This window comes from Aythya ferina (genome assembly GCF_964211825.1).
Source record: "Aythya ferina genome assembly, chromosome: 5".
Classification (NCBI taxonomy): Eukaryota; Metazoa; Chordata; class Aves; order Anseriformes; family Anatidae; genus Aythya; species Aythya ferina.
Window position 1 is genome coordinate 48,771,773 of NC_140301.1, and position 23,243 is coordinate 48,795,015.

The following is a 23,243-nucleotide window of genomic DNA, read 5'->3' on the forward strand; positions in this document are numbered from 1 at the left end:
TAACACAGCAATAAAACCCACTGATGCAATTGTAGAATAAGCCCTAGAGCAGAAACCTCTAAGCAAGGCGAATTTTATCATTAGTTCAACACTTCTCCTAGGACTTAAGCCTCTTCTATCCCTCCTATAGAGGATTTTCTCCTCTCCAAAGTAGCCTAGCAAGGAACTCTGAAGTTCTTCAATACTTTTGTGTGGCTTTTAGATTGCCCTCCTCAAACTGTTATAACTTACTGTATAAATGGAGCTGATTTACAGAATCCTGAAACAAGCAGTCTCACCATGTTTTATTTACTGGTACTTATAAAGTTTCCTAGAAGAGAAATGGGTACATATTAAGTTCTCTGCAAGTAAATTAAAAAAAAATACACTGAAGTTATTAAGATCTGCTCAGTTGTTACATTCAGAGGATAGTTATCAGCATGAGTCCACTTGCAGTTTATAGTATGTAATCCATTTGATTTTTAAATGTGAACGTTTCTTTGTGCTTTGACTTACCAAAAAGCAACTTTGTTCTGAAGCAGCTGCATATCCTCAAATAAACATGACTACAAGAACAAGACTGCATAGAAGCCACCCGATTTCAATTTTCTTTATATTTGTTATAGAAAAAGAGTTTACCCATTCCAGTCCAATAGTTTAAATGAAGATGTACATTTGAAGTACCATACAGAAATGTTCCCAGCAGACACAATTTTAAATTCTCATTACATTTATTACATAATGTAGAATATACTTTGGTACACTACTTGTTGCTGCTATTCTATCAGAAGTCAAACTGCCAAATTTATTACCTTGTCTACAAGGCAGCAAAAACTTTTAAATAAAAATTCAATATGGTCAATCTACTTTTCCAGGGTTGCATAAATCTTCAATGAAGCTTTGACATACTGGAGAAAAGGAACTCAAGCAGTTCTCAAGGTAAATACAGTAATTAAAACAAACTTCACTAGATTTCAAGGCAACAAAAGAAATTCACTATTTGACCTTTATATAAATAAATGCAGATTTCTTGCATTATTTTGGTTGATTCTGTACAAGTTTCAGTGATTAATTTTATTTAAATACAAGTCTTACAACAATTTAATCCAGGATCTCAATGAAGATGAGAAGGTTGACAGTTCTAATATAGAACTTGCACAACAGTTATCTTTTAACACTGACTAAACATGGAATGGCATATAAAAAGGTTTAGAAATTACACATTTTAAAATGAAGATATTTTACCTCAGATTCACTACTTTTGCAAGATGATTTGTATCCTTTAGTATGCAACTTCATCCTTTACCTGCCAACAATGTGTACAAGTTATCACAGCAAAATTTACAGAATAATTGACTTTGGCCTTGGTCTTACAAAGACCTATTTACACATTTGGGATAAGTAAGCATGTTCTTCCCTTTAAATTTTATACATATCTTCAAGCTTTAAGCCTGTATTTGAATCTACAAATTCCAGCAAGATAAAAAGTCTGTCAAATATACATCTTAGAGCATTAGAGTACAGTATCTTTATATATATGAATCTATCTTTTGCTATATTATCCACTCTTCATCACACAGACACCACTAGAAATGAAGCACTCACCTCCACAGTTAACTCCTTGGTGCTGATGAGTTTGACTACTGAAAGCAGTTGTTAGGCTTGGGGAAAAAACCTCTAATCTTTGTGCACAGATTAATATGCCTTAAATGCCCCCAAACATGATCAATATTGTAAGTAAGAGATACATATCTTAATGTAACTTAGTATAAGAAATTGTGTAGCTTGGGGGGGAACTGCAGTTACTCAGTAACCACATTCCCATATATTCACTGCCTCACTGTTTGGAGTTCGTATGATTCATTCAGCACCTCAAATAAGATGAGTTTTGGCTAGGCGTTTTTATTTATTCATTTTTAATTCTGGTTCTTGAAGGTCCACTGCCAATGGCAGATTATTTTAATGGAAAAATGGATCTCAACACCCAAAAAGTAATGCTTTCTATATACAGGTAACTGAAATGACTCAGAGTGTAACTAAGGGTTAAAAATCCTTCAATTTATCTTGTGACAGTCTAGCAACAAAATCTAACCCCTACTCAAAATGAATACCTGCTACCAAGAACGCAGCTCCTTCAATTTCCAAAGCACTGGTTAGTTTGTAATTAAAAGAAAGAAAAACAAGACAATTGCAAACAACTATATGACTTTTTACAGAAGGCCTCACTGTGGTAAATTATATACAGCATAGTGTTCTCATTTTCCTTAAAGTGCTATCATCGTATTGATTCAAAATCATCTATTGTTTCAGGAGGTCTTTCAGTACAGCACCAGCACTGGCATCAGGGGACACTGGCAGTGGCGTAAAAGTAGGCAAGGCATCAGAGATAGGTTTCATAAGCAGGTGTCCAGAACTAGTAGCAGGAGTTATGAGAGGCACTGCTGCAGATCGAGGTGCTAGAAATGGATTTGCATCTGGCCTTCTGCTGATTCCTGAGACTGCAGAATCTGAAATGTAAAACAAACAAAAAAGCCATCACTTCATTAGAAAGTTTTAATAACCCTACCCAATTTCAGAGCACTTGCCATGAAACAAATTTTACAACTGCATATTAGTTTTGCAAACATGAAAATCTTATCTTCTTTCTGTGCACTGCAGATGCTCTCATATACTTATTTCTCTCTCTCTTTTCTCACCTTGAATCACATCTGCCATGGCTTCTTTTGCTCACCATTCCCTACATCTACACTTCAGGTCACCAGTTACACCAAGGCACTTCCAGGACCTGTGCTTGTTGGCAGCTGAAATTTTGCAGCACCTCATGCTATGCAAAAGAAAACCAAGACACTTGCTCTGTGAAATGGAACACAAACACCCTGTGCAGAGGGGTTCCCTTCACTCATGCAAAACCAGACACGGAGTATCTGTCACATTGGCTCCAGCACTATGCCAAGACATAAGGGCCCTTGTACGTGCACTACAACACAACATGCAGGTTGGTTCCCCACTCCATGTGTACAGGGGAAGCTGCCCCAGGGTCAGGTTGAAGCAAGAACTTAATCTATCATTACAAGGGCTAAGTCACATGTGAGTCTTGACATATCTTTGTTATCTATTTGTCAAAATGTCACTTTTATTATCTTTGTTCCTAAATGATTTTAATCTAACAATCAACTTGCCCCTTCTCACCTTCCCCCATCAAAATCCTATCTTCCAGATGTAACCTGTTCTCAAGATTCCTACATCAGACATACAGCAGAAATTGAACTGAAATTCCCTTGTCACAATGAATAGTTGGATGAGTGACTTTATTCAGATTTTTTGTTTTAAGAGATCTACAATCATATAAACATCATAACTCTCATAAATGTGTTTGTGTGTAGATACTTAAAACCACTACCATATGGTTTATTTCCAGGAACCAAAAAACTTAAAACACATCAACAAGCCAGAAGGTTTGGCTCATATAGGTAAATTACAAGTACTTCTATAGCTTAAAAGCATACTTTACCAATTGTACTCTTAAACTACAAGGAAGAAGAGTAAAAAGAAAATTAAATTAAATTTTGGTTTATTAGAAAAGTAAACACTGCTTTCAGAGATAAATCGGTATTTCAAAGTAGATGTTTATACTTTGTAACATCCAACTACTTTATGTGAAATAAAATGTATTTTCAAAGCATATATATATATGCTTTGAAAATACATATATATTACATATATATTATATATATATGTAATATATATTACATATAGGTTTGGGGATACATGTCATGCATCATTCACTCTCCCCCATGAGTACAGCTGTTACAAGGTTCAAGCAAAAAAAGCTTCTGCAAATCAGCAGGACTGTATTAAAGTCCAGAATGCACGTGAAAAATTCAGCACAACCTGGTCCATTTCAACTGATTATTTCAATCCTATATTACTTATATAAAGTACACAGTTCCTTATAGAATCAGAATGAGAGCCAAAAACTATAAATTTTACCATGCAAAATAAAAACATAACTGCTCTCAGCCTCAGAAAAATTGAAGTCAAGGACTCATGCACAGCTTACAAAGATTTCAAATCACGCCAGGTACTTAGCTGATTTTACTTCAGTTCTCTCTGAGTGACCAGGTTCTACATATGCGAGAGGCACTACAAGGCTGGTATTACTTGCATTTTTCACTCAGTGAGACCCAAGCTGATCAACAGGGATGCTGAAAATCAGGGCTGGGTTCACCACTACACCATATGAAGTTGTCTGTTTAGCTTTAAAAGGTGCTGTTAAAGCTTTCCGTATCAAAGGGAATTTGATCACACCATACCCCATTTCCTAAAATGAACACTGGAAGGAAGAGAGAGGGTGGCCAGTGCAGGAAAAAAATAGAGAGAAAGAAGAGAGAGAGTAGAACATTGTGGGGGAAGGCACAGTGGAAAAAAAAAATAAAAATCATACTTCACAGATGAGGAATCATGGAAACATTTAAGTCCTCTCAAAAACTCTATGGTTAGTTATTTATATCTGTGTAAAGTTTCAATATTTCTTTAGATCGTACCTTGTATCTGACTGCTGGATGGAACACTGCCAGCTTTACCAGTTCCTGCTGCTCCTAAAGGTTTTATATCATGAACAGAGAGCTTGGGTGGAGGAAGGCTTGGGCAAGATTCTGTTTCAAGGAATTTCACAAACAATTCTGAAAAAGACTACAAGATGGTACAAGTTATATTTTACATGCTTTTCAACAGAACTTAAGTTAAAAATAAACACATTAAAAAAAACAAAAGCTGTCAGCAGGCTCCAAAGAACTCTGTACTGGTATTTAAAGTACTACTTAGTGAGGGACAACGTAAATTATTTTCAAAATACAAAGTTTTTGTTGTCTCAGTGAATGGCATTTATGTGAAATTCATACACTCTAAAGATAACACATACACTTCCACCATGGTTCCATTATTGATTTAAGTCAATTGTTTCAAGAAACCTATGATGCTACAGACATCACAAGTACTTCCTGTGTCCACACTCAAGCAAATCACTCCTCCAACAATGCTTTCGTTTGACAAAATGTCTTGAATTAAAAAAAAAAGTGAAATTTAAAGGACAAATGGGAACATTGTCATCAAAATATGATACTATAGCATATAGTCCATACTGGAAGAAGTCATTGATCCCAGGAGCCAGCGGAACAGTAATCAGAGTTTTGTATTAGCTCAACGCTTATGACTGTGCAATTTTCTTCAAGGTACAGTAGGATCGGTACATTAAGCTCAATATACTTAGGAACCAAACTTCAGTACTAATACACAACTGCTCCAGTTCTTTACTCAAACACAGAGAGTACATGATTGATTCTTACACTATTAAAAACATTCTGATGAGTTGGCCTTAAAGGTGTATTAGGGACACTCTTTGACCCAGTTCCTCCACCAAGCCAGCCAGTCACCCATCTTGTAACTCCTCTTTGTTCTTCACATAGTAACTAGAAGGTGTAAAAAAAAAAAAAAAAAAAAAAAAAAGAAAAAAAAGTTAGGAAACAAAAAATAAAGCAGCAGATAAAAAAACTGCAAAAACTGTTCTCATTTTATGTTTATCCACTACAAATGATGTGGGAATCCCACAGAATCCTACAGATAAATAAAAACTTCAATTATTATCAAAACCTCATTCTCTCCCTCCTGAAAAATGGCAGTCTAAAATCCTAACTCTTTGTGTAAAAATATAAAAGCCATATTCTTCACAATACCTAGTGGTACATATAAAACTGTCTTATTTTTCTTTAACCAACATATTACAGCTATTATGTGCAACACCATAAAGTTAAATCCTTTCCTTTCTGCATTAGTGTTCCTCGGGAAGAAAAAATCCATATTAAATACAGTTATCATGAGATTCCATTAAGAACAGTGTGTCCCACATTAAACAAACAAAACACACTTCACCCCAGGAAGTACCAGGACAGTCACATTTAGTTTAGTAGCAAGTCATTCTATTTTTAGGTAAGCATACTGCAAATGAAGGAAGCCTAATTTTCAGGAAGCATTACCTGATCAAGTTCTTCCTTTTTTATTCCCAAGATACTTCCCATTAACCTTAACACTTCAGGACGTTTATTTTTTGGAGTATGAAAATGACCAACAAAGAGATTTCTCATCAGGAGCCTGCAAAACAAAGGAAGCTTGTTACACTGCCTGCTCTGAAGTAGCAGCTGATAAGAGGAATAAATGCATCAGTGTTTCCTTACTTTTACCTAATTTACAATAACCCAAATAAACAAGCCAGTACAAAGAACTAAAAGGGAACCTCACAGATTTCTCTGCTCTCCAAGTTAAAACACTTTTTAAAACAAAGAGCTGCAATTTGGACAAAAGTAGAAATACTCTAAGGCAGTAAGGTGAAACTGAGTTGTACATTACCAGGCTTTGATGCAAGAGACACAATGCAGGAAAATATAGTTTCTCAAATCTTGACTCAGAACCTTTAAGCAGATACTTATGTACAGACCCAAAATAAGACCTAAGAAGGGAGCAGGGGAACTTATTTGCCTATCCTAGGTTCAGATCTAACACAGGGAAAGAACAAAAAGACTGAGAGATCAAATTGCACAGCATCCAGGTGATGCCATTCACACCTTGGTTGCATTGTAACAGATGTTCACTAGAACTCTCCGTTTTCAGAGCTCATGCTATTGAAGTGTAATTCTACTTAAACACATCAATAATATAAATTTATACACTTTGGTTTTAATAATCAAGATTACTATTCACAATCACCAAGCAATTGAAAAATGTAAAGATAACGAAAGCACATTACAAGCTTACATACAGAAGCTCAGTTCTGCACCACTCTTACAGCTGTTACATTATCTGCACATCACGCGCAGTAACAGAAATCTACAGTAATATGAGACTTACTTGTCCACTTTTCCTTCTGTGCTGTTGATGAGATTCATTAGTTTATTTTGTACATCTTCTAACATTTCTTTTCTGATCTCTCCTATAAAATATTAGGTCAAAGCAAATAAATTTACAGACTGCTTCAAAATGTATTGTTACAATACACACTTATCAAGATATGCTAACACATATATTTTTAGGCAGCATCAACATGATTTCTTAAAAAAGTGTCAACTCAGTAAGTGATTATTACCTGAATTCATAAGCTAGAATTTCCAGAACAATACTCAAAGCTACAGTACAGAAACATCCAGAATAGAAATCAACCACATAAGGTCTGATGAGCTGCTCTGTTCCACCTATATCACACAGAACTGGGAAGATGTTCTTGGTAAAAGTGTATATTCTATGGTGGCAATCCTTAATCCTTTTTATAACCTGATTATAAATCGTATGTTGTTATTGGGTCTTTGGATCTCAGTACTTAACCTCAAATACATTCCCTCTTGTCCAATTATTCCTTAGCACAAATTTCTCTACAATTTCTCTAAAATTTCACTAACACAGACTATATGATAGCTTAAATATAGGATACACCTGATTACCCTGATAATTCTCTGTCAATAACTCAGGCTTCCCCTGACCTCCCACTAAACTCAAAAAGTAATGAAGAAAGAGATTCTCCTAAAGGTTTTACTTACTGGAAGCATTCTACAACATCCTGACTCTGAGGATACAAGACCCAAAGTTTTGTCTTTGTAAAATCTGGCTACGTTAGAAACTGGATAAAAATATCTGACATTCAGGTCTACACAAACTTACGCAGAAGCACAGAGTGAAAGCTGATAGGAAAAAAACTATTCCCTAACACAGGATTTAAGGACACTCATAACAAAATGCCCACAGACAAGAAAACAGATAGTTACAAGGTACAAAGAATTTTTTGAAGATAAGCTTCAAAACAGCAAAAATATTTTTTTCAGCAAACTCTGGTTCTGCAAGATGGTATCTTTGAAGTTACTTTTTCCTAATAAAAGCACAAGTCTTAATAACATACACAAGCCAAACAACATAATAAGGACCCTCAATGTGAAGACAAACTTGTATAAGCTGCAGTTGTATGAGCTTTCTCCCCTCCCTTCATAATGCTGAATCCTTCAGATGTTTTCAAACCCTATGGAAAAGCCGCTGAATGACTTAATCTTCCTACTATTTCAAAACCTCTTGTGTTCACGTGGATTAAAAGTGCTTCATAGAAAAAGTATACTTTTATTGCATCTGCCTTATAGTTTATTTCTAAAAAGCCTCAACACCTTTGTAGAAATGAGTGGATACCTTATAGCTATTTAAAAGAATTCTATTTTTCTTGAGAGAATGTGGAGACAAGGGAAGATGAAAGGTGACTTTTAGGAATTTTTATAAGTTTCAGATCACCTGGGATGCATGAGAAACATTCCACTCTCATTTCCACGTGACATTCAATCTTCAATAAATGCATGCCATAGCTATGCTGACACAACATGGTTCTCAACACTAGTAACTCCATGAGAACCTGAATGGAGTTTTGGTATATACACAAAGAACTAGGCTGTGAAATGGATAGAAACTAATTGTCCTATTCAAATACTCCAGAAATGTAAACAAACTCTTTACTTCACAAACATGACTTCTATAAAGAGTAGAACAAACAAGTGCCATGCTGGGAATGTTACTTAAAATTATGCTACTTTGTAATGTGGTTAAGCAGGTCCCCAAAATTTGAATTAAAAAAGTTCCAATATGTTTATGGAATAACAGCAGTTGCAGGAACATACATGGAGTTTGAGTTATTTGGGTCTCCACAGAATTCAAAGGAGTAAGAGTTAAACTACTAATACCAGTAACTTAACAACATGGCACAAGCACAAAAAAAAACTCAGAGAAATGGCATCTGAAAAAAAGGTTTAAATAAATCTCATGATGTTGCTACTGCTTTACAGAGCAAGTGTTTTGTTTTTTTTTTTTCCCCCAATTAAATCTACAAAATTATTTTTTAAAAAAAGCAATTAATAATTTAAGTGAAATGTTAATTCTAAGACTTTTCTATATTTTTTTCCTGATTTTTTTTTTTTTTTTAAATCGAAGAGGACTGTCTTTTAAGGACAGTTACATGGCTACATTCACCCACAGCGATTACACAACTCTAAATTAAATAGTTTTTAAATGGAATATTTCCTTCTAAAACAGCATCTTACAGTTGAAAAGGACTTAAACACATACTTTCTGTGTGTGAAGAGACTGAATAACAAAAAAGACTTGAGCCAAAATTGAGCACGGGCTGCTGTAAACCAGACATTTACAGCAGTCTCCAATAATTTGTTAACCATTTATGGCAATCTAGAAAACTGCATCTGGTACATCTTATACTTTTCCATTAAAATCACTTCTCCTGCCAAAAAAATCCATAAAGAAATCCTTCAAAAGATTTGGCCAACAAAACTCTGTCTGGGAATGCATTTGGCCAATTTTCAATAAGACACTATATGTTTTCTTGTGTAAATACAGAAAATGGAGTGGTCTCTGTTTCAATAAAAATTATGATTTATTCTACAACAACATTAAAGTGCTGTTTCCTTTATACAACAATCCTGTTTCACATTTTTAAACAAGTAAATTGCTTGCCAATACAGCATGGTTTGATAGAATACTGAGACCCAATTTTCTCTCGCAGTTCAAACCCATTAACTTGTTACCCCCCTGCTTTAATTTAGTTTAGCTATCTAAATTAACCAGTAGGGTTGAGCTACCCATTTAATGGTGCCTTATTTGCCTATGTCAGAATTATTTTCAATCCAGGGTATTTGAAAACTTCTAAGACTTCTACTGTGATGTCTTTAGCAAGACAGAGATATAAAGATCAGTCAATTAAAAATAAATCTACTGATTTGGTACATGATTCATGCAGCAGCTTGAAATTTAATTAAAGCTGTAAAATTCACATGTGAACTCAGATCACTGCTATGATGCCCACTGGGATGCTGAACTTTACTTACACACAACAACATTTAAGTAAACGCCCTTTCAATTGTGTGGCATAAGAGTGGTAACTTTATATAGAGTTCTTGGTGAAATTGCAACGGCTTTCAAATGACTTTTTACACTAATTACAAGACCACAAACAAGTCTCCTTTAAGAAAACGAAATATATTTCAAGAAAAAATGAATATCAATTAGTTGAATAGGGGCAGAACAAAGAGTTACCACTACATCCATCAGAGATGACTTTACAAGCACCTTCCCACAGCAAGCCTTAATTAAACGATTTTACCCCCATATTTCCTACAGACATAGAGGGAAAAATATGAAGGTAAGAGCTGTTAAGTGACCTGCAAGTGAGCAAGCCTCTGCCCTTCAAACTCCCATTTGAGAGCCCCCTACAGGGAGCAATCAGAAGTCTTCCTCTGGCTTCAGATTAATCACATGTATACAAGTGACAGCTGGACCCTACCCTAACAGAGGATGCTGCAGTAACAGCAAATTGCAACGATCCACAGAAAGAGAAGAAAAGAGAAAGTAGGATTCAGCTAGGAAAATGGAGTAGGAAAATGCAATAAACAAAGAAACTAGAAGGAAAACAATAAAGAAAGAGCTTAATACTCCCTCGACAGTTGGTACTGTTAGTAAGTTCACCCATATCAGAACTATCATGGAACTAGACAGAGGTAACTTTCATTCTTGGTTCAAGGAGATATTCCAGACAGAATTACAGAGCAGGGCTGAGATTTATGTACAGAAATCCAGCAAAATTATTAGTTTTAAGTCCTGCTTTACCAAATGCTACAACTCCTTTGTCATGAAAACTACAATTAATGCAGTAAGAAAAAACAGCTATGTTATTTGTATACCTATTATATCATCTCCAGTTGAGTCTGAGCTTATAGATCTTACGGATGTTTGGTATTCAAATACACTGTACAGAAATTACCCTTAACTTTTTTGATTAGAATAAAGTTTAAGGCCATAAAACAGAAATATGTTGAAATGGTATCAGTTTTTACTAATAGGTTGTTCTGTCTTTTTAGGCTTCTCTATACAGCTTTAACACTAGAGGTGTTTATAAAAGAGAAGACTATGTATCTATCATGGATTTTATGTTTAAGTGATTTCATCATTTTCTTTTTCCCTTTCATTCACAGAATCACAAAGCCACAGAATAATTTATGTTGGAAGGGACTTCTTCAGGTTACTAAGTCCAGCCCCTCTACTTAAGCAGTCAGAGAGAGTAGATTGTCCTGGATTGTGTACAAGTGGGTTTTGAGTATCTCCATGGATGGACACACCTCTCTGAGCAACCTATCCCGTTGTTTGACCACCCTCACTGTAAATATTCTTCCTTTTCAAAACTGTTTCTCCTGGCAGAGTTCTTTACTGTCTGGCTAAGCTTTGTCTTCACATCCAAAGTAATGAAGCTCATCAAATGTCAGAGTACTTAATCTTAGAAGAGTATGAAAGCATCTTTCTAAATATGAGCAGTTAGGAAGCTTATTTGAAATGAGATCTAAAAATACAATCTAAAGATGAGTCCAAGGCCTTCCATGTAATCTCTTCAGTCAGTCTCATACCTGTGCAAGAGCTGCTCTCTCTGCATCTCAACAGCATACACTTTCTCTCTGCCTCAAAGTAACTCCCTCTATGTGAAATATGGTAATTATTTTGGAAAATGTGACAGCATTTCATATTTCACAAACTTTTTACAGAGACACTGAACTAAATCAAGGGCTTTGGTGTCTAAAGAGAAGAAAACTAGAAAGCCTTCTCTTGAGAGAGATCACTAACAGAAGGAAAACACCTTTTTTAAAATTGTTTTATAAACTGAGTGAATACTCAAAAGGTGGCACAGAATTACTCTCTTCCCTCATAAAGGACATTTTGGTTAACTTCTAAGAACACTACATGTATATTGACTCCCCAGCTACTTGGAATATTTTAAGCAGAGAAAAAAAAAGTTACCTTCTTTCTTAAGCTCTTCAATCTGCTCCTCTTTAACATCAAGTTGCTCAGTAAGCCTTGATGCTGCATCCAGTGCAGCATTTGCCTCTCCTAAACTTTCCTGAAGAGAAGGTAAGAAAAGGACAGAGAGAGAAGCATGAGTTCACTATCACGATTATTCCAATACAACATACATCAAACACAACAGACACAAAGGCTTCAATCACTTGTACTCTAGAATAATTGCACTGTAAACACCCTCAGAAATAGGATATTCAGAGATATGCTACCTTGCTGGCCCTTCTTTCAGTCTCATCCTGTTTCCAACCCCTCAACCAGAGAAGACAAAATAACTATGTAACGCTGTATACTCTGAAACAGTAACATTTAACACAATAGCTCAAAAAAAGTCAAAATTTGCATTAAATTTGTATTCAACTTAATTATTCAACCCACCTGCAGTGATACAACTTTTTCTTCTAAGTTCTCAGCTTTTTTTTTCCATTCTTCAGTCTGTTTTTGGTGTTTTTCTAACTCTGCTGAATACATGGCTTTTTCTTCTAATGGGTTAAAATAAAAAAAAAAAAAATCTCAGTTCATAATAAGTATCTTTATTTTGGGGGATATACAACTGCAAAACCTTAGCATTATCACGTCTGGTTTTCACAAAGTAGAGGTGGAATTCTAGTTTCATATATAGGATACTGACCATTGGTTTTCACAGGGCCAGAATTTTAATGAAGTTTTTTAAAAGACAAAAGCTTCTGAAATTTAAACTACCAAATTGAAAACCAAGTAACTATATGCTTTTAAAAGTACCAAAATATAGTAACTATCCCAGCTGAAAAATGCGTGTTGCAGTCTTTGGTACTTCTTGACAAAACTTACCCTGTTGGAATTGCTCTAGCACCATCTGCAGGTTGGCCAGTGACAACGCATACTGTTTCACTTGGTCCTGTGAGATGGTGAGCTGTAGCACAGTTTCATCTCTCTGCTTGGAAACCAAGTTTAATTGCTCTTGCAAAGATTCGACCTGCAGGCTAGCTTGATGACTTAATGAAAACAAATTATTTACTGAGATAATGAAGGACGTCATCACAGATAAAAATTAAAACACATCAAAAATTTATCTACCTTTAATTTTCACTAAAAATTATAAAAATGAAAACATTTTTCCCCAAATTCCTCTCAAAACCAAAGTAACAAACAAACAACTAAAACCCTAGCAACACATTTTAAATATGCCTGGAAATAAAATTTTGGCAATCCAAAAATAAGAACAAACTTCTGTTTGAAGTGCATTAGAAAAAGACAAAAATAATCTTTTAATCCATTTTTGGAAAAGTATGTTTAACAACAAAAAACAAACAAGAAACCACATACACACCTTGCCTGATTCATTTACTGCATGTATCAAGTTCTTTCTATCAAATATTACTTCTAAAGCAAGTCTCCCAGACCTCAATATATCCATCCTGACCACCACTGAATATTCATTAAACTTTCCATTATGCAGAATTATTATGAACTTGATTTATTCCCATTTCGGTCTTTCTTAACAGTGCATACTAGGTAGGAAACGGGCTACATTTCTTGAAAGACATTTTTCAAGTTTTGGTGAAGAATTAAGAAACATTCTGCCAGTTTTTACGGAGCCTTCTCCCAGCTCTTCAACTTTCTTCACAATTTTCCACATTTTCCACAACAGTCTGCTCAGCTCAGAAATCTCTTTGCTGAGAATGTTGAGCAGAGCTCATTTTGAGCACTTCAGAAGTAGGAAAGACTCCAGCTACGTAGATATATTTGATTGAAATACTTGTTCATTTGGACAACTGCACTAAAATAAAAAAGTAATCTTGCTCAAAGTAACCGACAAGCCTACATTAGAGTCAAGACAGGCATTGAGTAATTTTAATACTTGGGTTTTCATTGTTGTAACTGAAAAATATGATTATGGTAAATAAAAAAAACCACCATAATTAACTCTAGCCTTTCTAACTATGCTACCTACGAGAGCATCTATGCATCTTGCTTTATATGTATGTTAAAGAAGGTTTACAGCAGCATACACCTCTCTATGCTATAATGTATAAGGTAAGGATGGGTACTCCTTTCAAAAGCAATGCACAAAGTACCACAAGCATACCCGTGCATCCAAGTGTATAAAACACTTTCAAATGCACTTTCAAAGTGAATAAAGCCTCGACATTGAAGGCAATTAAGTTAATCTTTTATGCTCTGACATATTCAATTATTCAATTATGTTCAACTGATGGGTTGACGGATTTTTGTTGTTGTTTTTTTTTGTTTCTAGTTCTAAGCACTGTCAAAGATCCGAGATTTCTAAAGTTGCTTCAAAAATTATAAATAACTTCTTGGTTCATAACAGTTGCCAAGGAAATTTCAAATTACTTTCCTGATTTAGAATAACAGGAATTCATATATTTTTGTTTTCTCAGTTGGCTAGCATGCTCTAGAATGCTAATTCAATAAAATAAAGCTATCAGTATCACTCCAGAAAACTGTAAAATTCACAGTGCCACTGCTGGATAAATGAAAAGATCACCTGGCATTCTCCACTGCAGTAGATGAGGACACAAGTTTTTCTTCCAAAACTGCAACTTTTTTTCTTAGCTTGGCCTCCCTGTCTTCCGCAGCTAACACTTCCCGCGTGTAGGAGTCCTCCATTTCCAGAAGGTGATTCCGTAACCTCTCCAGTTCCTGATTTAGGCGCTGCTCTTTCTCACGCAAATGCTGTATCTGTGTAGAACATACCTTAAGTTCCTTGTACTATCAGTTTTCATAAATAATGCAAGCAAACAAAACATCCTTTGAAGCATATTGCCTGCATATTGATTTCAAACATTTTTCATAAGTTACTGCTAACAAAAATAATGCAGAAAATATTATACGATGCAATTTATTTTTTTTTATTTTTTATTTTTTTTATTTCTTACAGTTGTAAGTTACTTGGTGGTATACCTCACTCTGCAGGGCACTGCTCTCCATTTGCTTCTGTTTGAGTGCTACCATAACTTGGTCTCTCTCTTGTTGAAAAGTAACAGCCTTTTCTTGCATTGATTTAACTTCATTTAGCAGTTGATTCAATTCCCCCGTCTTGCCCTGTCGAAGACATAGAGGATTTCAAACACAGCAGTCTTACTGAAAGAGATGTATTATTTGCCCAGAAGAATGGAAAGAAAATACTAATGTAACAAGGAGAAGTGCAAGACACCTATGGCCCTATAGCACAGAAAAAAACTCCAGAAGAGTATTTTCCCTGAGTGTGATTTCCCTCACACATTACCAAACAAACTAAAATTTATTCCTAAAAGGCACTACAGTCACAAGTATACTTCAAACTTTCAGGTTTTCTGCTATGGGTGGAATGTTTTCTCTGTGGTACCTGCTTATTAGGACATGGACATATGAAGCACCTGCCTCGGCACGTCAACTGGCCTGAAGTTAAGATGACTAAACACATGAAGTAATCCTTAAAACTAAGCCATAAGGTGACTTCAGTTCTAGAGATCAGCCTTCAAAGAATCGCAGCAACATCCACCACATTTTCAACTGTCATATTTCAATGAATATTATTTCTCATTGTAAGTGATTTGTTACAACTTTACATAAAGGATAAACACATGAAGAAATATGTCTGTTACCTCCAACTCACATACACAGCCTAAATAAATGGATGCATCTGCAGTTACTTGAAACTTTGCAGCATCCTTTTTACCATTCATCTCGTATATTATTTTGAGAGCAGGTATTTTTATTGATTATGTTGGTAAAAAGTAAACCAATCTTTTCCTTCACCATTAATACTTATAAGCTTCAATTATTTATAAATGAAACTGAATACAGGGTTTTTTTGTTTTCATTAGAGCTGCAAACCTGCACACAAATTTGCTGTTTATGCTGTTATCTTCTGACACCCATACAAAATACATTTGAACACTATTTTTCATAGTTCTCCACGGTGAACACAGAGTTTGCAAAAAGAACTCTGATTTGTGAAGAAAAAAGAAGTCCAGACAATTGTTCCACGCTTACGAAACTGAAAGCCCAAGATGTCAGTGAGTGAAGAGGTCTGCAGGGCAAAGACATGCAACACACAGAGAACCTAACCAGACACTGCAGGCTTCCAGGAGCAACAGCTACTGGAGTTAGAATAATTAAAAAAAAATAAAATAAAAAAAGGTAAGAAGGTGTATATTTCTTATTGGCACAACTGATTAACATTAGTCCCAATGATAATTCAAAGCTTTTTTTTTTTTTTTTTTAAAAATAATGTAACTGTAATTTGATACCTTAAAGATTCTATTTTTAATTCCATAGTATTTATTCAGAATAGGATGGGGAAACAACCACTAGGAACAATCAGAGCTAAACATTTATCTTACTACTTAAAAAAAAAAAAAAAAATCCTATTTTTTCTCATATATCAAAGTTGGGACTTACAGATGATAAATTCCTGGATATATTACACTGCACATTTATTTGGTAGTTTGAAAATGCTTTTAAGAGATGTGAAATTTTCTATTATATAGTGGAGATAAAATGAATGCCAGGTTATATTGTAATGGTTTGCATAAACATCACTCTCTGATAACCAGCAATGCTCAGAATTTTGGAAAATAAAAAAGGATGTTAAATGCAGCAAGGAGAAGAAACACATGACAGGGGAACATTTCTGAGAAAAGACTGAATAATGGAAACTGAAGCCACCAGGATGAAAAGAATGGGGACCTGAAAAGAAAAAGCACAGTGGAAGAAAGATGACATATTTGGAAATAATTACCAGAAAAGACTGCCCACTAGGACAGATTAAGTTTCAGAGACTACAAAGCAAATAAAAAATATCGATATCCTGGAGTTCTGTTCTTTTCCTGTAGTTTTGATAAATGTTTTCTGTTGCATTGTACTTAACTCCTGTGTTTCAAAAAGGATGGTGATTCACATATTGCTTCCTTAATGCCAGCAGTAGCAGTTCTTACAACATGCTGTTGACCCGAGTATCAACAATGCCACGTAATTCTTTGGCTCCTTTAAAAAAGATTCTTTCTCACATTACTTACACAGTAATTCATAAGCCACTGCAACTTTTCTCTGAACACACTTCAAAAAAATGTACCTACTTTTCCATATATTAAATTGGGAAGAGAAAACATTAATTTAGTTTGTCCAATGTTTTTATCTTTTTTTTTTTTTTTTTTTTTTTTTACCAAAGCTTTTCCAGCTATAAAAGATGACGTGTGAACCCATTCATCTCATAGTGATGCTGTGAAGCGACCAAATCGGAAAGACACTTGAAGAAAACACATTGAGAAATTAGTCTTTGCCACCTCTGCAAGTTTGAGCAACATACAGTAAAAACAACGTAGTACACTTAATGAACAACAGGCAAAAGCCAAAATATTGAGCAGCTGTTCAGTAAATGAGAATTTTTCAAATGAATGAAGAACATGGGTTATGAATACAAAATTAACAGATACAACTGCAAGCCACTCACCTGTTGATTTTTCATTTCTTAACTTTGTGGGGAAGGATTTTTGTTGCAATGCAAAGCAGTAAGAAGCCACAAACAGATTTAAGGCAAATACTTCATGTCTACATGTACATGAAAACACACTACCAAGTGACTAATTTCAAGATAACGAATGTGAACACACATACCTGTTCTTTTTCTTTCAACAACTTCTCAAAAGTGAGAGCTTTTTCCTTCATTGAGTGGGACTCAAACTCTTTCTCCTTCAGCATCATTGAAAATTGCATATTAGTCTCCTGAAGTGCTCGGAATTCTGTTTCCTTTTCCCTACAACTTGCAACTATTTTTTCATTTTCTTCTTTCAGTTTTCGAATATCCATTTCTAAAATTAGATTTCTTTCTTTAAGGTTAGTCACCGCTTGCTTTAAAAGTTCATTTTCGTTTTCTTTGTTACTAAGATTTTCACTCACAGAAAGTAGCTGATCGCTTTTAGATTTAATCAGTATGTCTTTTTCTCTAAGTGATTTCTGTAAGACATCATGCTTTTCTTTGATCTGCCTCATCTCTGAATCAGTCCCCTCTTGACTCTTTCTTTCAGCCTCTGATGCTGTAGCCACAGAATCTGATAATCGTTGATTGTTTTCCTGAAGAGTCCTAATAGTTGAATCTTTTTCTTGCAACTTTTTTTTCAGCTGTTCCAATTCCTTTTGAAGGAGTTTAGTTTCATCACTGAGCACTTCAGGAGCACTGCTTTGAATGACCGGAGGCTGTGAAATGATGGAAGCCATTGCTACAGATGGTGTTACCAAATCAAGTTTACCCAGGAGAAGATCCTTGGTGTTATGAAGCTGTCCTATGGTGTGTTGAACTTGCGCTAATTCCTGACTAAAACTTTTCAGCTTTTTCTCATTCTGTTCGTAACTCTGAATCAATCCATTATAATCTACCTGCAATTTTGAATTACTATCGCTTTCAACTGAAATCTGTGCTTGAAGTTTGTGTAGCTCTTCTTGTAGGTGAGCTGACTCATGTTGCATGTTCTGAACCGTGGTTATTACCTGTTGCTTCCATTCTTCCATCTTCTTTACTTGCTGTTTTAGTTTGTCACGTTCTTGTAGAAGTTCCTCAAACTGGTTACTGTTAACACCTCCTGGACCACTGTCAGTACCTGTACTGGACGTCTGCAAGACAGTCAATAAGGTTTGGCATTTTTGACTTAGAGCATCTATTTCAATATCTTTTTCTCGAATGATACGGGATAAATTCTGAATAGTTTCTCTAAACATGTCTTGGCTGCTATTTTCAAATCTATTAGATAACTTTTGATTCTCTTCTTGCAACCTTACCAAAGCCGCTTCTTTAGCAGCCACCATATCCATGATCTTATGATACTCTGTTTTTAACTGACTGTTCTCTCTTGTCTTTTCACTTAGAACTGCTAATACTTGCTCTCTTTCCATGACATAAGCTTGCAGCTGCTGCTGAAGGCAAAGAACATCCTGCCGATAGGAAGCTGAGGAAACTCTAGCATTGAGGGCCTGTATTTCTAAGTCTTTCTCTTGGATGATCCGAGTAAGTTTGCCGACTTCATCTTTAGACAACTGATCAATTTGTTGACTCAGAGAAACATTCTTTTCATTTAGAAGCTTAATCTCCATCTCCCTTTCTTTGATACCTTTTACTAGTCTTTCAATTTCAGCTTTAGATAAGTCATGTTTTTCATTTCCATTTTCTCCATTAAGTGTCTGAACTTTCGTTACCTGAAAAAGATCAGAGGAATCAGTCTGAATAACCTGTCTCTCTTTGTGCAACTGAGTCTTAATTTGCTCAATTGTCTTCTGTAAATTTTTAATTTCCTCATCCTTCGCTAAAGAAAGTCTTTCATGTGTGACATTCATTTGTTCACACTGAACTTTAGACTCATCTATTTGCTTTCTTTGCTCTTGCAAAGACTGCTGAAGTTGCACTGTTTTCTGATTCTGATCTTCTATTGTTTTTTTAAGAACTTCTATTTCTTCTTCAAGATTATTCTTTATCACTTTTAACTGCGTTACCTCACTTTCAAGTTCAATAATAATATCTAGAGTTTTAGGCTCAACCATAGGTGTAGATCTACTTTGTTGATCCTTAAGACGTTCAATTTCTTCTTTCAAATGATTATTTTCTTCCTTCATGATGGCAAGACTTTTGTCTTTTTCTTCTAAATTTTGTTTTAAGACATCCTGCTTTTTTGAAGCTTTCTTATATTCCTCAAGTTCCTGCCTTACCTGCAAGGCTTGATTTTTAAATTTTTCAATAAATTCCTCTTTTTCTTTTATGAGTTCTGTCAACTGCTTTTGCCCTCCTAAGCTAGTAGTCAACATCTCTTTCGTTTCTTGATGGTCACTTTCCATCTGCTCCATGTTCCTTTTGAATTCTGCAATCTTAAAGTCTTTCTCTTGATTCAGTTTAACTAGGCGTTCGTGTTCAAGCTGCAATGCAGTGGTGTCCATACTACGTGCATTCGATAATTCCTGAATAGTTTGCTCATACTTCTGTGCTTGCTCAAAAAGACGCTTTTCAGTCTGGTTTAATTCAGTTTCCAAATGTTTTTTTTCCATTTTCAAGGCCTCCACAACGGTGTCTTTTTCTAAGTAAACTTTATTCTTCTCAGAAATGGCATCATTTAATTGCTGTTTTATTTCTTCAAAGGCTGTTAATAGCTTTCCATTTTCTATTTTGAGATCAGATAGAGATTTCTCCAAGTCTTCATTTATTTGTTTATTTTCTAAAATGCTATTCTGTAGTTTTGAAATTTCTACTTCTCTTTCTTTCAGAATCAGATCTTGACAACTGTAGTTAGCTTCCTGGTTACTTTTTTCTGTTAACTTGCTCAAGGATACAGAAAGCTCCTCCTCTCTTTCTTTTAGTCTCTGCTGCAATTCTTTAATTTCTTTTTTGTTATGCAAGTTACAGTCCTGGGACTTCTTTAATTGTTCCTGAAGATCTTTAATAGTATTTTGAAGCTGCTGTTTACTTATATGCAAATCATTAAGTGCATATGAACATTGGCTTAGTTTTTCTTTCTGACTATCTAACTCCTTAATAGTTTCCATCTTCTCCATTTCCAGTTTTGCTACTTTCTTTCTTTCAAAATCTATGTCAATTTGCAGCTGTTTGGTGATACTATCAGCTTGTGTGTTTTGTTTTGACAGCTGCTCTTTCAGTGTAATCACACGCTGAAATGAACACAAACAAGAATTTATTAGGAAAGGAGAACCAGTAGACTTATGTATTTTGTTTTTATCAACTGAGCAATAAAAATTTGCCTGGAAACAATGTTTCCTACTTAAAAAAAAAACAAACAAAACACTAAGTTGGCAAGTAGTATCAAGTAGTCAATACTAAATAAATTAAAAACTAATATAGAAGAAATAGATTGCCTTTTGCTGAAAACAAAAACACCATCTCCCCCCAGAAGAACCCTAACTATCTAAACCAAGGAACTCAGAGAGAACTAAGAGACAGAACTTTTCACAGAAGTTAAAACTGGTATTCAGTAAACACCCATTACATAAAAACAGGAAGGTTTTAAGTGAGAAACAAAACAAAACAAACAAAAAACCACAACTGAGTATATATCTGTATAGCCAATTTTCAATTTCTCACTTAACTATGTATTAACATACTTGCTGGGATTTATCTCATAGAAAAATATTTTATGTGTTCAATTCTATAAAGTAAACTGATACTGGAAAAACATGTTTTGCTACTATATATTTAAAGGTCAAATATATCAGGACAGTCACAAAAAGGTATTTCATTCTGTTTACATGTAATCTGTGGCCTTTTCTGCACATGCAAAGAAAAATTAAGTGGTATTTAACCAGACTCCGGAAACTAATACCCATTCTGGATATGCCAGATTTGTCCATAACAAGTGGGTTTCTTGCACTTCAGAACTTCACATCAATATGGTAGAAACGGTGAAACACTGATCCTGACTTTTTTTTTGCCAGAGGTTCATTTATCTATGTGTGAAGATCAGCTTAAAAAACAAACACACGCAAAAGTATCTATTTTCCAAATTCAGTAGGTAATTTTAATGTTTATTACCTGAGTAGCTTCTTGATTCTGCTTGTCTAGTTCTTCCAATTCTGCTACTAATGTTTCTCTTTCAGCAATACTTTCATTTAATTCATGTTCTTTCCTTTCCAAATCTTGCCTTAACTGATTTATCTCTGAATTCTGATCCTCAGAATATGTAGAAAGAATATTCTTATTTTCATGTTGTGCATGTAGCAGTTCCTTCTCAAGTCCCTCCTTAGGTCAAATGAAAAGTATTAAGTATTAGCCTTTGTCTTGACAAAATTTGTAAACTGTTTAGATTCAAAACGGTTTCTTTTTTTTTCCTCAACGGTAAAAACAAAGCATGCATTTTTATGTTAGGATCTCTAGGTCTCCACAAGTAATATCCCAGGTACCGGATAACTGGTATCCACACTGAGCGCATTTGATAATTCCTCAAAAGTTTACTCATGTTTCTGTGCAATAAAAAAGTTATGCAATATTAAAAGTGGAGAAACTTAAAATAGCTGTACACTAAGATGTTACGCTTGACTGGTGTGTTCATCCAACTACAACAATCAATTTAATATTAACAACATTTAAATGAAAAGTAAAACAGTACTACATGCCAAAAAGGTGTTTGAATATTTTAATATTTTTTCTATACAGCATGAAATAGCTAAACAACACTGTCCAGAAAATCTAGGATACATACCTTTTCTTTTTTAAGTTTGATGTTTTCTTCTTTAAGAACCTGTAGATCTGGTGTAAATGCCTGCATATCTTTCCCCATATGAGTGAAACTGTCGGCCTATAAAAATAGAAGGAGTGTTTAAATAGTGGAATACTCCAGGTAAAGATCCAGAGCATTTAAAAAAACACAACCTCTAACTAGTCTTTACTAATAAATATTTATCAGTGAAGGACCATGGATGAATAAATACCTCTATGATATGAACACAGTTTTACACTAAAATATTATCCATCTAATAATTCAAAGGGAAGTTAACTTACAATTAATACTTGAAAAATATGATACAGCAGCCTACATAACAATGTGATAGGTGCAACTTTACTAGTTTTCTTCAACAGAATATGCTGTGGAGTTTCTATTACTTCTGATTTCCACATGCAATTATAAAATTAATTTAAAACCATTGCCTCCATTACAAGATTATAAATAAGTGTGAATGCTCCAAAAACATATACTGCCAAGAACATGTTTTCTATCAGTTACTACTGTTATGAACCGTTTTGGCTTCTTAATTTAGAAATTACTTTACCTGATTTAAACTTGAAAGTCTTGCTATTTCCTTTTCTGCTTCTATAAAGGAAGACAGAAATAATATAGTTTTACTACTTTCTAAACAATAACAACACAACCCAAAACATCCTCCTACCTTGTCCCAGCAGAACTCTACTGCTCAAAAGAGAATAGTTTCACAGCATTTTGTGACAAGATTGTATTTTTTTTTTTTAAGAAACAGTGCTGTAAAAGATTCAAATGCAGCATCAATCAACAAAGTGAAGCAAGGCATTACTTACACAACTGAATCCACTTATGCCAACTTAAAGTATTGCCTAAGTGCTACGCTGTGGTACCAAAGATTTTCTACATGAAGACATGACTCTAAAACAGATAACCTACAGTATTTCTTTAAAGACCAGTAACATTAGACTATCAGCTGGCATACATGATTACTACTGGAAACAGAAACCCCCACGTGAATCATGCTAATCCTAATTAGGCTCTCTTTTCTGCTTGCCCTTATCTCAGTGGACAACCTTTATTTAAAGCAGCAGCTTTTAAAGGTACATATTCACTTACTCAATTCCAAATCCTTGAAACAAATTCTGAGCATTAAAGTTGGAAATA

General features: G+C 34.7%; 1 protein-coding gene across 4 annotated transcripts in view; it reads right to left on the reverse strand.

The window, feature by feature from the left end:
* Positions 1 to 574: 574 nt before the first annotated feature.
* The window catches only part of TRIP11 (thyroid hormone receptor interactor 11), a 31,687-nt gene continuing 9,018 nt past the window's right edge, over positions 575 to 23,243 (reverse strand). For 2 of the 4 annotated variants that reach the window (XM_084520440.1, XM_084520442.1), the window contains exons 8-21: positions 22,651 to 22,691; positions 22,083 to 22,178; positions 21,416 to 21,622; positions 17,509 to 20,538; positions 14,812 to 14,952; positions 14,396 to 14,589; positions 12,718 to 12,881; positions 12,286 to 12,389; positions 11,851 to 11,950; positions 6,880 to 6,961; positions 6,012 to 6,126; positions 5,325 to 5,447; positions 4,524 to 4,671; positions 575 to 2,486 (exon numbers count right to left, since the gene is read on the reverse strand). In XM_084520440.1, coding sequence (XP_084376566.1) covers positions 2,278 to 2,486; positions 4,524 to 4,671; positions 5,325 to 5,447; positions 6,012 to 6,126; positions 6,880 to 6,961; positions 11,851 to 11,950; positions 12,286 to 12,389; positions 12,718 to 12,881; positions 14,396 to 14,589; positions 14,812 to 14,952; positions 17,509 to 20,538; positions 21,416 to 21,622; positions 22,083 to 22,178; positions 22,651 to 22,691 — 4,754 coding nt within the window. In that variant the 3' untranslated portion in view covers positions 575 to 2,277. The remainder of the gene's footprint in view (positions 2,487 to 4,523; positions 4,672 to 5,324; positions 5,448 to 6,011; positions 6,127 to 6,879; positions 6,962 to 11,850; positions 11,951 to 12,285; positions 12,390 to 12,717; positions 12,882 to 14,395; positions 14,590 to 14,811; positions 14,953 to 17,508; positions 20,539 to 21,415; positions 21,623 to 22,082; positions 22,179 to 22,650; positions 22,692 to 23,243) is intronic. The other 2 variants (XM_084520443.1, XM_084520441.1) reach the window with 2 other exon arrangements.